General features: G+C 48.9%; 1 protein-coding gene across 3 annotated transcripts in view; it reads right to left on the minus strand.

The window, feature by feature from the left end:
• The window catches only part of C1QTNF3 (C1q and TNF related 3), a 138,119-nt gene that overhangs the window by 44,004 nt on the left and 78,943 nt on the right, over positions 1–15,172 (minus strand). For all 3 annotated transcript variants that reach the window (XM_063960634.1, XM_063960626.1, XM_063960643.1), the window contains exon 4: positions 9,434–9,563. In XM_063960634.1, the coding sequence (XP_063816704.1) occupies positions 9,434–9,563 (130 nt within the window). The remainder of the gene's footprint in view (positions 1–9,433; positions 9,564–15,172) is intronic.

Consider the following 15,172-nt stretch of genomic DNA (forward strand, 5'->3'; position numbering starts at 1 on the left):
GCTTGTCCCTCCGAGGCTGCTGGCTGCCCGGGCGGTCGTCCTCGCTGGCGGCCTCTGCCTTCCGGCGCTCCGTCCGGCGCCCGTAGCGAGGACGTCGCGGGTGCGCCCGACGCTCACTGGGGACGGGTGACGTCATCAGCACCTCTCCAATCGGGTGCTGGCGGGAAGTACAAATTCAGACACTGGGCAGAGCTCCGGCGCCTGAGTATCATCGCTACTACTGCTGTACCTGTGATCTCCAGACCTCCGTGCCTCCAGCACCTCCGTGCCCCAGCATTTCCGTGCCTCAGCATTTCCGTGCTTCAGCATCTCCATGCCTCAGCACCTCCGTGCCTCAGCACCTCCGTGCCTCCAGCACCTCCGTGCCTCAGCACCTCCGTGCCTCAGCATTTCCGTGCCTCAGCATTTCCGTGCTTCAGCACCTCCGTGCCTGTTACGCACACCAGTGCTAACAGGAGTATACCGGTGTAAGAACAGAGAGGGAAGTGAAGCAAACGAACTCACAGACAGTATAACATAACATACACAGGAGGTGAAGGAATAACTAATAAACACAAAGTGAACGGAGAAGCCCAAAGGCTCAGGAATTGGGTGTCTCCCTAGTGTCAGGAATGCTCAGATGGAATAGAGCGGACAATGAAGCGATGTGTAGTGATTTCACATGTGGAGCACCTGAAATGATGTTGCTAAGAGCAACAGAAAAAACACCAAAGGGTTACCAACGGGTGTGGGAATAAACTCCTTGGTCAGAGATAGAAATATAGACACAAGGAGAGTATCCACAATCCTAACCCCCACTTGCAGGGCACAGGTTCAGCTTACTGCCACTAAACTGACACCTGGACGCCCTGCACAGTGAGGGAGGATTAAGCAAGCAGGTCTGAGAGTACAGCCGCAAACCTGCTGGGTTCACAGAATAGCAAAAGAACCCCAGCAGGTCAAACAACTGACTCCAGTCTTACTGCTAGGTCCGGATTGGCAGAATGAAGTACCGAATCCCAAGGCCTATACGCAGTAAGCAACAAGTAAATACAAAGTCACACAGTACTAGCTAACTCTCTGGAACTGACTAACAAACAAAGATTCAGCAGCATTTGCCTAGCCTGAGAGGATGGTTTATATAGCAGGTGCTGTCCACGCCCCACTCAGACCTCACAGACTGTGAGCACAAAACCAGCGCCGGATTCCCTGCCGTGCACAGAGCCTGTAACCACTACACAGTAAAAACCCGGACCGGAGTATCAGCTGCGCTCAGGTTACTTCGCTAACACTTGCCTCCCGGTTGCCATGGCGATGTGGCAGCACAGAGCAGGAGATCCTAACAGTACCCCCCCTCTGACGAGGGGTCAAAGAACCCCTACCACCGGGTTTATCGGGGAACTGCGAGAAGAAAGAGCGTATCAGTCTGGGGGCATGAAGATCACAACTGCGCACCCACGACCGCTCCTCCGGGCCATACCCCCTCCAGTGCACCAAAAATGACAGCCGACCCCGAACCATCTTGGAGTCAAGAACCCTTTCAACCACAAACTCCCTCTGACCCCGTATCAGAAGAGGAGAAGGTCTTCCACTGGAAGAAGGATTACTAACCGCCAGTTTTAAAAGGGAACAATGAAATGTTTTATTGATACCCAATGAACGGGGCAGATCTAAATGAAATGCCACCGGATTGATAACCCTGGTGATCTTATAAGGGCCGATAAACCGGGGGCCTAACTTATGAGATGGCTGTCTCAACTTCAAATTCTTGGTGGACAACCAGACGAAGTCTCCTAATTTGAAGCTGCAGGGTCTTCTCCGCTTATCAAAAACCCTTTTGGTCACTAATGACACAGACACAAGGGCTTTCTTCACTTTCCTCCAAATACCCCTAAGGACCGAAACAACAGAGGAACCACCAGGCGTGGAATCCAGGGGGTCAAAAGAATTGGCCTTAGGATGATGCCCATACACACAAAGGAAGGGAGAGATCCCTGTAGCAGAGTGAGCCGCGTTGTTATAGGCAAACTCCGCCATGGACAGATGAGCAACCCAGTCAGTATGACACTTGGAGACATAACACCTGAGGAACTGCTCCAAGGACTGGTTCACCCTCTCAGTCTGCCCATTAGACTGTGGATGGTAGCCTGACGACAAGCTCACAGAAATCTGGAGATCAGAACAAAATGCCCTCCAGAATTTGGCCACAAACTGGGATCCACGGTCAGAGACCACATCAAGTGGCAACCCGTGGAGGCGCACAACATGCTGCATAAATAACTCAGACAGGCGTCTGGCCGATGGCAACCCAACCAGTGGAACGAAATGCGCCATCTTCGAAAACCTGTCAACGACAACCCAAATGGCTGTCATCCCCGAGGATTTGGGCAAGTCCACCACAAAATCCATGGAAATGTGGGTCCATGGCTTAGACGGAATAGAGAGTGGATGTAATGGGCCGACAGGAACCCCTCTAGGAGTTTTATTTCGGGCACAAACGTCACATGCCCGAACCCACTGATCCACATCCCTAGCCACCGAGGGCCACCACACCGCCCTAGACAGCAACTCCCGAGTTCTGGTAATACCCGGATGCCCTGCCGACCTCTTGGCATGGAATTCCAGGAACACTCGCTGTCTTAACCTAGGAGGCACAAACAAGAGACCTACCGGAAGGTCTGGAGGAGCCTGCTCCTGTGCTCTAAGGACTAATGACAAGAGGTCCTGGGTAATGCCCACTTTAATACATGATGGGGACACAATGGGCAATGGCTCCTCGGTGGTCTCTTGAACTGGAGCAAAACTCCGCGAGAGCGCATCAGCCTTGATGTTTTTTGACCACGGGCGATATGTTATCAAAAGATTAAAGCGAGCAAAAAACAAAGCCCATCGTGCCTGCTTGGCATTGAGCCGCTTCGCTGACTCTAAATATGCCAGATTCTTATGGTCGGTGAGAATTGAGACCACAAACTTAGCCCCCTCAAGCCAGTGTCTCCACTCCCCGAGTGCATCCTTTATAGCCAACAATTCCCGGTTACCCACATCATAATTCATCTCGGCAGACGAAAATTTACGGGAAAAGTAAGCACAGGGATGAAGGCGATTATCAGACACCCCCATCTGAGAGAGCACTGCCCCAATACCTATCTCAGAGGCATCCACTTCTACCACAAAAGGACGCTCTGGATCTGGGTGACGCAGCACCTTGGCCGAGACAAATGCCCTTTTGAGACGGGCAAAGGCCGCTTTGGCCTTACAAGACCAGTGAGCAACATCCGCCCCTTTCTTAGTGAGTGCCACCAAGGGGGCCACTATAGACGAAAATCCAGCGATAAACCGTCTATAAAAATTCGCAAAGCCCAGAAAACGCTGAAGCGCCTTCAAACTAGTGGGCTGCACCTAATCCAGGACTGCCTGTACCTTAGAACCCTCCATTTGGAAACCTTCTGAGGAGATAATATACCCTAGAAATGCGATTTGCTGGACTTTAAACTCGCACTTCTCCAGCTTCGCCCCAAGCTGGTGGTCTCTGAGTTTCTGGAGGACTAAGCGTACATGCTTCCGATGTTCCTCCAGGGAATGAGAGAAGATTAGGATGTCATCTAGATAAACAACTAAGAATCTATCCAAATATTCCCTGAGCACATCGTTCATGAATTCCTGGAAGACTGCCGGGGCATTAGAGAGCCCAAAAGGCATCACCAAATATTCATAACCCCTGAGTGGGTATTAAAGGCAGTCTTCCATTCATCCCCCTCTCTTATTCGGATTAGATTGTAAGCACCGCGTAGGTCAATCTTAGAAAAAATGGTGGCAGTACGAAGCTGGTCAAACAAAACCGAAATGAGAGGCAGTGGGTACGAGTTTTTAATCGTGATATGGTTCAATTCCCTGAAGTCGATGCAGGGTCGCAATGAACCGTCCTTTTTACCCACGAAAAAGAACCCCGACCCAACTGGGGACTGTGAGGGTCTGATAAATCCCTTAGCCAAGTTCTCCTGAATGTACTCTGCCATAGCCTGAGTCTCAGGACGTGACAGGGAGTACAACCTGCTCTTGGGAAGCTTAGCATCCGGCAACAAATCAATGGCACAGTCATAGGGGCGATGGGGAGGTAGTACCTCCGCAACTTTTTTGGAGAACACATCCGCAAAATCTGCATAACATCCTGGCAATCCTGGCAAACTTAGCTGCGAGAGCCTGACAGGAAGGCTCAAGCAACTCCTGAAACAATCACTACCCCAACTAAGAATCTCTTCAGAGACCCAGTCAAATTGAGGGTTATGGGCCCTTAACCAGGGTAACCCCAAAACCAATGGGGCAAAAGAACAGACAGTCACATAAAAAGACAATTTTTCAGAGTGTGTGGCTCCAATAAACAAAGGAATTTGGCTGGTGCAGGAGGTAATTTTACCCTGGGACAATGGTTCCCCGTTTAACCCACAGATCTCAATCTCTGATGCCAAAGGTACTGAGGGAACAGAGTGTTCCAGGGCGAATTGACGGTCCATGAAAACCCCATCGGCCCCACTGTCAACAAAGGCCTCAGTCTTAACAGTTTGACCGAGGATCTCCAAAGTCACCGGAATGAGAAAAGTCTTTTTGGGAAATTCTGACTTCTGGCCTGACAGGATATTTCCCATCACCCCCAGGCCCTGAAGTTTTCCGGTTTTTCTGGGCATGACACTACAACATGACCTTTATTCCCACAGTACAAACACAAACCCTGCTGTCTCCTCCGCGTCTTCTCACGCGAGGAGAGGCGGGTAGCCCCAATCTGCATAGGCTCCTCGGAATATTCCTCAGAGTCTGAGGTTCCCTTGGGAAAAAAGGAAACTGCGGTCTCCCTTTCAAGCCTACGCTCTCTCAGCCGTCTATCCACCCGGATGGATAACTGCATGAGCTGATCTAAGCTATCAGGCGAGGGATATTGTACCAGTTGGTCCTTTATCTGGTCAGAAAGGCCCCTTCGGTACTGGTTTCTCAGGGCTGGGTCATTCCACTGGGTATCATGAGCCAACCTCCGAAACTCCGTACTATAAACCTCAGCTGGCCGTCGCCCTTGCTTAAGAACCGTAATCTGAGCCTCGGCTGAAGCCATCTTGTCAGGGTCATCATACAAAATGCCCAGTGCCGTAAAAAAAGCATCAACACTTTTAAGCGACGGACAGTCAGGCTGTAACCCATATGCCCAGACCTGTGGGTCTCCTTGTAGCAAGGAAATCACCATGCCCACCCGCTGAATCTCCGACCCAGAAGACTGGGGCCTAAGCCTGAAATATAGCTTACAGCTCTCCTTGAAACAAAAGAACTGTGAGCGATCTCCAGAAAAACGATCCGGGAGATTTACTTTCGGCTCCTTAACCCCTGAACTTGCCGCTGCTGCTGCGGGGGCTCCGCTAGCGGCCTGCGGGGTGTTCATTTTAATGGACATCTCATTAAATTGTCGAGTCAGGACCTGCACCTGATCGACCACCTGTTGCAAAGTATTTTGAGGGGTATGCTCCATATTCCCACAAAATTTCAACAGGAGTAGGGCTGCTGAATATGTTACGCACACCAGTGCTAACAGGAGTATACCGGTGTAAGAACAGAGAGGGAAGCGAAGCAAACGAACTCACAGACAGTATAACATAACATACACAGGAGGTGAAGGAATAACTAATAAACACAAAGTGAACGGATAAAGCCCAAAGGCTCAGGAATTGGGTGTCTCCCTAGTGTCAGGAATGCTCAGATGGAATAGAGCGGACAATGAAGCGATGTGTAGTGATTTCACATGTGGAGCACCTGAAATGATGTTGCTAAGAGCAACAGAAAAAAACCCCAAAGGGTTACCAACAGGTGTGGGAATAAACTCCTTGGTCAGAGATAGAAATATAGACACAAGGAGAGTATCCACAATCCTAACCCCCACTTGCAGGGCACAGGTTCAGCTTACTGCCACTAAACTGACACCTGGACGCCCTGCACAGTGAGGGAGGATTAAGCAAGCAGGTCTGAGAGTACAGCCGCAAACCTGCTGGGTTCACAGAATAGCAAAAGAACCCCAGCAGGTCAAACAACTGACTCCAGTCTTACTGCTAGGTCCGGATTGGCAGAATGAAGTACCGAATCCCAAGGCCTATACGCAGTAAGCAACAAGTAAATACAAAGTCACACAGTACTAGCTAACTCTCTGGAACTGACTAACAAACAAAGATTCAGCAGCATTTGCCTAGCCTGAGAGGATGGTTTATATAGCAGGTGCTGTCCACGCCCCACTCAGACCTCACAGACTGTGAGCACAAAACCAGCGCCGGATTCCCTGCCTTGCACAGAGCCTGTAACCACTACACAGTAAAAACCCGGACCGGAGTATCAGCTGCGCTCAGGTTACTTCGCTAACACTTGCCTCCCGGTTGCCATGACGACGTGGCAGCACAGAGCAGGAGATCCTAACAGTGCCTCAGCACCTCCGTGCCTCAGCATTTCCGTGCCTCAGCATTTCCGTGCTTCAGCACCTCCGTGCCTCAGCACCTCCGTGCCTCCAGCACCTCCGTGCCTCAGCACTTCCGTGCCTCAGCATCTCTGTGCCTCCAAGCACCTCAGCGTCTCTAAGCGCCTCAGCGCCTTCAAAACACCTCAGTACCTCTTGAATTTCAGTGCCTCTAGCACCTCAGTGCCTCTAGCACCACAACACCGCTCACAGCGAGCTTTTGGTACTCTCCACCAATTCATCAGCACCTTTACAAGTCTTGTCTTTCAGGAGTCCTTCAAGCGCCCACCCGTACCTTCTGCCTACCGTCCGAATCCTGCATGAGGAAGACCTACATCCGGCCTTTTCTTCTGCGACCCAGTAGTGGTTACTCTTCCCGGTCACCGGAAGATACCCCGAGTCCACAACACTTCCAAACCAGGTCAGTGATACATGGGAGCGAGAAATGAGTGTGGATGAGAGACGCAGATCTTGTGAAGAGCGAGGTCAGGGAAGGGAGATATTCTGAGATAAGCGAAGAGATGTACATTGGTGTAGTTTGGTTAATGCCCTTGTGTGTGAGTCACAGTATTTTATATTGATAATTAATTAATGAATTCTATAGTTATTAGAGATGTGCACGGACCCCCATGTTTTGGTTTTGAGTCAATGTATTGGTAGACAGTCAATAGGGAAACACCATATAGTCAACATGGAGTAGGTCGACAGGTATAATAGATCGCCAGATACAAAAGGTCAATAGATGAAAGGTCAACAGTGCTTAAGGTCGACATGTTCAATGGACAAAACACAAATGGTCGACACTTTTTGGGGGGATTTTCACATGTTTTTTCAACGTTTGCTTGATTTACTATCCATGTGGACATCAATTGGGAATAGTAACCAAGACTAAAGCAAGGCTAGCGAAGTGAGCCCGCGAGGGTAGACGTTTGTACTGATGGTGGTCAGATAACATGAAATATACTAGATTTGGACCAACCCCATCCCCCCCCCCAAATACAATGTGTCGACCAGTGTCATGTCACCCTTTTGAACCTGCTGATTATTTGTACATGTCAACCATAAGATCTGTCGACCTTTTGTATTTGTTACCCATCCTTTATGTGCCGTATGGTGTGAATTAGACGCTCCTCTATGGATAGTGAGTCTCGGATTTTCATACCTATGTCATAATTAGCTGAGTTGCATCATAGCTGCATTCAATGTCTCTTACAGGTATATTTACTAAGGTTCGGGTTTATAGGAGTGGAGATGTTTCCCGTAGCAACCAATCTGATTCTAGCTAGTATCTTCTAGAAGGAGCAAGATAAATGATAACTTGTATCTGGTTGGTTGCTATGAGCAACATCTCCAATTCTATAAACCCGCACTCTAGAAACTATACCCCTTATAGTGTACTGGATACATACTATTTTATGGCAATGGCATTATAAAGTAGCAGATTAAGCTCAATGCTGCATGGTGCGATGCAAGGCATGGCTTGTTTCTATGGGTCCTTAGTCTTTTGCCTTTTTTCCTAGGTTAGTGTCTGAGTTGCATGCAGCTGTTGCATGGGGTGGTCTTCAGTATGCCGACTGACGGGATCCCGGCGCACAGTATACCGGCACCGGGATCCCGACAGCCGGCATACAGACACTTATTCTCCCTCGTGGGGGTCCACGACCCCCCTGGAGGGAGAATAAAATAGCGTGGCGAGCGCAGCGAGCCCGCAAGGGGCTCATTTGCGCTCGCCACACTGTCGGTAAGCCGGCGGTCAGGCTCCCGGCACCAGTATGCTGGTCGCCGGGAGCCCGACCGCCGGCATATCGTAGTGAACCCGTTGCATGCAATGCCAGCGCCAGTGTCCCGGTTCCTGTGCATTGTACTTAGGTTGCATTTTTTGTCATATAACAAAACTGCATATTCAATACAAAAATGTGCAGCGGGATGCATGGCGCAGCTTAGTCGCATAATCTGTGGTGCGCCGAATGGGCTAATTGGTGAGATTTGAGAATAGATAGACACATCTGTATATCTGGCTTTTCCCTGGTCTGGGTTATGGTCACATTACTTACTGTACTCGGCCTAGGTGAGAAAGCTCCTTCTCTGTTTATGAAATAGTCCCTATCATCTCCACCAGGGTTGTTCCAGCCAGAATCGCTATTCTCACCTCCTAAAGCAAAGTACCACACTGTAGATATTTTCAGTTGCATTCAACAAATGTTTTTACCCCAAATTTTTTTTTATCTTTCCCTTCCTTTTTGCTGTACCCCACAACTTGCTGAATTGTGGTACCTCATTATAGGGGAGATATATCAAACCTTGGAGAGAGATAAAGTGAATCAGTTGACCAAAGCAACCAGTCAGCATCAGTTGACCAACACTCAATGAATGACAGTTGGAAGCACTTTCGCGCTCTCAAAAAACGTGATACATCTCCCTCTATATCCCCACCACTGAAGAATACCTGAGATCCTGGAAGAAGATACCAACGCCTTATGGCTGTCTACCTTCTTCCTTCCTTCCTATAATCAGAAGTTCCAAGGTGCATGTGTGGGGGACTGTAGGGGCCCAAGAGTGCAGAGGAGGTATAACCATTCCCCATTGTAATACCGTGACCATACACCCACACTGCCATAGGAACATACACCCTGATGGTGTATAGACACTCACTCCAGTGGCACTGCCTCCAAAAACTTGGACGCCCTAATGTGTTGGTAGACCTGCCTATAATACCCTCTCACTGTAAGTACTGTACATAAGTGATCCTATGGGCTACTTGCTTCTGCTGACACCTCTGGACTAGACTATGAAGGCTGTCTTCTGTTTCCAGCGTCTGAGAAAGGCCAAGCTTACTTTAAGTTGAATTTTTATCATTAGTGTATGGGAACAAGAGTGAAACTAATTAAGTAACCACGTTTTGTAACGCTGCTTTTGTTTAATTAGAGAGTAAAACAACAAATAAGCAATGATAAACATTATTTTCTTATTACATACCAGTAATCGGGGCTGAAAACCGTCCAGTCATGACGTCAAAAAAGTTTCCAACATTCGTTTCAACGCTGCTGAAAATGATTCCGCTGTTGATGTTGCTGAAGTGCGTTGCCATAGATGCCATGAAGGCTACCTAAGGAAAGACAACCCGCATGTGCTTAGAATGTGTTTGTTAAACAGTGGAACAGCAAGACTAGGAAACATTAAGCCAAATGTTCTGTGTGTCAGGCATGAAAGACGAGGTGAAATTGTTGTCCCGTTATTCACACTTCTTGCAAAAAGTCATACCTACCTAATCTCCCCCAACATCCAGGGGCTTCACAGGTAGTCCCCTGGACCACTAGAAGAGTGGGTGACCCACCCGCATCCCACCCACTAGGGATGAGGATGGAGAGTGAATTGGCGGGAATTGAGGATACATGGGGAGGTTGCGTCTCCTCAGAGATCACCTGCATCTCCCATCCTCCCTTCTCCTTATTTAGGCAACACAGTTCCAATATGAGGTGACTGTCATGCCCTCTCACTATCTCGGGACAGATGTGAGGTGTGCACCTTTTGCAGTTAGTGGAATCCAGCGTGTCAGTAAATAGAGCAACCACGCCCCTTTTTTGTGGCAGTGTGCATACATAGTCTGAATGTAAATGTCCCATCTGAATGAAAATATATAGTCAGTCCTGTAGAGACATGGACAACGGCAGGGGCGCCAAGAAGGGAGGAGCTTGTACTTATCACCCAGACTAGGTACAGTAACTTGGAGGGGCCCAGCGTGGGGCCCAGACCATCTGCTGAGGGGAACAAGGTAAGCTACTCCTTTTCAGTGAGTGGTGCCGCTTCCCATCACTGCATAGTGGGGGTCATTCTGAGTTGTTCGCTCGGTAAATTTCTTCGCATCGCAGCGATTTTCCGCTTAGTGCGCATGCGCAATGTCCGCACTGCGACTGCGCCAAGTAAATTTGCTATGCAGTTAGGAATTTTACTCACGGTTTTTTCCTCATTCTGGTGATCGTAATGTGATTGACAGGAAGTGGGTGTTTCTGGGCGGAAACTGGCCGTTTTATGGGTGTGTGTGAAAAAACGCTACCGTTTCTGGGAAAAACGCGGGAGTGGCTGGAGAAACGGAGGAGTGTCTGGCCGAACGCTGGGTGTGTTTGTGACGTCAAACCAGGAACGACAAGCACTGAACTGATCGCAGATGCCGAGAAGTCTCGAGTTACTCAGAAACTGCTAAGAGGTGTCTTATCGCAAAATTGCGAATCTTTCGTTCGCAATTTTAAGAAGCTAAGATTCACTCCCAGTAGGCGGCGGCTTAGCGTGTGCAAAGCTGCTAAAAGCAGCTTGCGAGCGAACAACTCGGAATGACCCCCATAGAACAGAAGATGTAATTGTGGATTTACTCATTCCTAATATTTATCCAGAAAATCATTAGGGAACTTTGTGCACATGACAGTAGACAACGTACTGGTTAAAAGCTATATGTATGTATATGCCTATTTGAACAGGTTTTATATGGGTTGACATGGAAAGGATAAAGTAAGGAGTGGATATTTATAAAGTGAATTAACTTAATTATGTCCATGAGGCCGTGAGATAAGTTAATCACTATCACAGTAATAACACACACTGGCTATATATTATGCTCACTGAAATTACTATAGTGTGATATAATTTGAAAAAGACAATACAAGGAGTGGATACACACAAAGGAGCTTCTGACCTTCAGGTCCCCAGCCACATAATGTGACTACAGAACAGTAGCAGAGTTGTCACATTGTTAGTAATCATTTCCTAAGAGTAGCAACATAGGAAGTCATTCCGAGTTGATCGCTAGCTGAAAATGGTCGCTGCACTGCGATGAAGCAAAAAAAATGGCACTTCTGCGCATGCGTATGCGGCGCAATGCGCACGCGACGTACTTTCACAATGGCCGATGTAGTTTCACACAAGGTCTGGCGAAGCTTTTCAGTCGCACTGGTGGCCGCAGAGTGATTGACATGAAGTGGGAGTTTCTGGGTGTCAACTGACCATTTTCAGGGAGTGTTCGAAACAACGCAGGTGTGCCAGGAAAAACGCAGGCATGGCTGGGCGAACGCAGGGCGTGTTTGTGACGTCAAATCCGGAACTGAACAGTCTGAAGTGATTGCAAGCGCTGAGTAGGTCTGGAGCTACTCTGAAACTGCACAAAATTATTTTGCAGCCGCTGTGCGATCCTTTCGTTCGCACTTCTGCTAAGCTAAAATACACTCCCAGTGGGAGGTGGCATAACGTTTGCACGGCTGCTAAAAACAGCTAGCGAGCAATCAACTCGGAATGACCCCCATAGTGCAGCATTGCTTTAATAAATGTTAACACAGTAAAACGTCTTGTTCTGTTCATATGCAACACATTAACCCCCCCCCCCCTCTTCCCGAACATCACTGCCACCGTTGCCGATAGTTCCCCCTCTCCTGCACATACATACAACCGCCGCTGGAAGGGGCCCCTGTGCATTGCTTTGCTCAGGGACCTACTCTGCTGTAAAGATGGCCCAGGCAGCCGCATCTCTCCAGTTTCTCGCTGATCTCCTGTGTAAGTACCGCACTCCCCCCATCTCTCCCCTCTCCTCCTGTGGACATAAGTGTACGGGGCACTACTGTGGGCATTATGTGTGCCACTACTAATGTGGGCGTTATGTGTATAAGGGACACTGCTTTGAGTATTGTGTATAAGGGGCACTACTGTGTGTTGTAACGTGAATAAGGTACACTACTATGTGGTGCAATATGAATCATGAGCACTAAGTATTGTGTAATGTGGATAAGATTGTGTCTTTGTGGCATAATTTGAATTAAGGGCTCTAGTGTGTGGCCACACCATTTCCTTGTGAGATCACACCCTTTTTGAGGGGCACGCCTTAGGCCCCTTAGGCCCTGGGATCGAGGGCACACATTTATCATTTGCAGGGGGTTGCCGGACACCCTAGCACAGGCCCTGATCGTATGCAAGCTAATGTGAAACACTGCAGCTGCTGAACTTGGGGATGTCTTCTCATTTCATACATTTGTTTCTCCTGAGACTGATTTATAAGGCTGAGGAATGCACCTAAAGGTGCCCACACACGGCACAATATTTTAAATGATGTGGGCGTTTCTAATCGATCGGAAACGACACATCATTTTAAAAAGTGCCGTGTGTACGGACAATAACACCGCTGATGTGCGCACCCACCGGTCGTTCGTTGCCTCCGTAGAACTCTTCAACATGCAGGAAGATCTGAGGAGGTGACGTACAATGCCACGCCGCCGAATGCAGCATGCCCCCACCCCCACCACCGTCACTCATCATTGCCAGCATCGGCAAGTGTGTGCGCAATTACTGATGCCGACAGCCCGCACGGTCCCGTCTTGGGGGCACAGCGTGTGGGCACCCTAAGAAATTTGAGGCAGGAATATACACTGACTGATTTTAAAGTACATCTAATAAAAATACATTTTAAATGGCTTTGTAAGGGTTTGTGAGCACCCATCCTTTAACTGATTCTTCTTTCTCTTTGTTAATATATCTGTACATTGGAATAAGAGGGTAGCACCTATAATAAATGGCTAACGCCATAGGCCTATGCCTTTGCGTATAATAATACGGCAGAGTCCCTTGTTTCAATTAAGGAAATGTGGTTCTTCGTGCAGGAATTCTCTGACTTTTGACTTGAGTACATGTAAAATCATCTGTTATGTCAATTAAAATAAAAGGTACAATTTTAATTAGTTACACTGCAGGGGTGATGGGATAATGGTAATGGTTAGTCTGCAGGTTTCTTCCCAGTCATTATCCCCAAGGCTGACAGACATCCTCCCCCGTACAGCGTCAGAAGGGGCCCCCTTCCACAGAACGGATCGCTTTTACCGATCCGCTCGGCGGTGCTGCTGCGCTCCCGGCTCCCTGCAGCGCCAGCTCTCGCAGGCAAAACTATCCGCGGCACTGCATAGCAGAGTAGAGGACAGCTGAGCGATGGCTCAGCTGTCCAATAGCGGTTGAAGCAGCAGCCTGCGGCTCAGTCATTGGCTGGGTGTGCAGGCTGCAGGGAGGAGGAAGGAAGACGGATCCCTGGCAGCATGTGGAGCCAGCAGAAGCTGCCTGGTGCTTAGAGGAGATCAGAGGCAGAGAGGAACGAGCTCTCTGTCTTCTGTCTCAGCAGACAGCAGCCTGAGCAAGTAAGGCTTGCTATTTTAGTGATATCCAGGCTTCAGCACACATGGTTAAATCAAAATAACTGAGGTACTGATTAAGTCACCTGTGCTCAAGCATAGATCTCACAAAAAAACCTTGACTGTTGGTGTGCCCTGAGGACCGAGGTTGGGAATGTCTGTTCTAGAATATTATGATTTTGTTGTTACATTATTTCTCATACGTCCTAGAGGATGTTGGGGACGCTTCAAGAACCATGGGGTATAGACGGGATCTGCAGGAGACATGGGTATTTTAAGACTTTGAAGGGGTGTGAACTGGCTCCTCCCTCTATGCCCCTCCTCCAGACTCCAGTTTAGAATCTGTGCCCAGGCAGACTGGATGCACTTAGAGGAGCTCTACTGAGTTTCTCGGAAAAGACTTTATGTTAGGTTTTTTATTTTCAGGGGGGCTGCTGGCAACGGTCTCCGTGCATCGTGGGACTTAGGGGAGAGAAGTCAGACCTACTTCTTAGCTCCTGAGGGTTTGGAACACTAGGTACGCCTAGGGGTTCACTCCCAGAGCCCGCCGTCACCCCCCTTGCAGAGCCAGAAGTCAGAAGACAGGTGAGTAGAAGAAGAAAAGAAGACTTCAGTGACGGCTTCTGAGGTACCGCACAGCGATCGCGCTGCACGCCATGCTCCCATACACAGTGGCACGGTAGGGCGCAGGGCGGGAGGGGGGGGGGGGCGGGTTGGGGCACCCTGGGCAGCATTATAAACCTCTGTTTTGGCTGGCAGACTGAAATTTAAGTGCCTCTTTAAAAAAAGAGCGGGCTGAAGCGCGCCATGTAGGGGGCGGGGCTTAGCCCTCACAGCTCACATCAGTGCCATTTTCTCTCCAGAGCATGCAGAGACGCTGGTCCTTCCTCACCACTGATATAGCAAGTAACAGGGTGCAAAACGGGGGGCACAGCATATTTGGTGCAATATTAAGTGTTTTAAAAGCGCTGCAGGGTCTGAGGCATTATATTTTAGCTTGCAGAACCGGGACAGGCGCTGGGTTGTGAGCTGGCAAACTCTCTCTGTGTTTCTCTGAAAGGCTTTACTGTGGGTCTGTCCCCCTTTTGGCCCAGTGTGTTTGTGGGTGTCGGTACAGGTGTGTCGGCATGTCTGAGGCAGAGTGCTCTTCCCAGGAGGAGACTGTGTTGGGGGCAGAAACGGCTGTGGGAGTGACCCTGTCGGCACCGCCGACTTTTGACTGGGTATATGTGTTGAATGCTTTGAATGCTAATGTGGCTCTTATTAATAAGAGATTAGATAAATCTGAGTCTCAGAACCAGGTATGGAAAAAATCCGTGGAGGATGTGTTATCACAAGTACAGACCCCCTCGGGGTCACATAAACTTTCGATTGCGCAGTTAGAAGACACAGATACCGACACGGACTCTGACTCCAGTGTCGACTATAGTGATACCAGATTAGACCAAAATTGGCAAAGGGCATTCAGTACATGATTGTGGCAATACACATCACTGAGGACCCTGCTGTTCCTGATACAAGGGTCTGTATGTATAAGGGAAAGAAACCTGAGGTAACGTTT

This window comes from Pseudophryne corroboree, chromosome 1 (genome assembly GCF_028390025.1).
Source record: "Pseudophryne corroboree isolate aPseCor3 chromosome 1, aPseCor3.hap2, whole genome shotgun sequence".
Lineage (NCBI taxonomy): Eukaryota > Metazoa > Chordata > Amphibia > Anura > Myobatrachidae > Pseudophryne > Pseudophryne corroboree.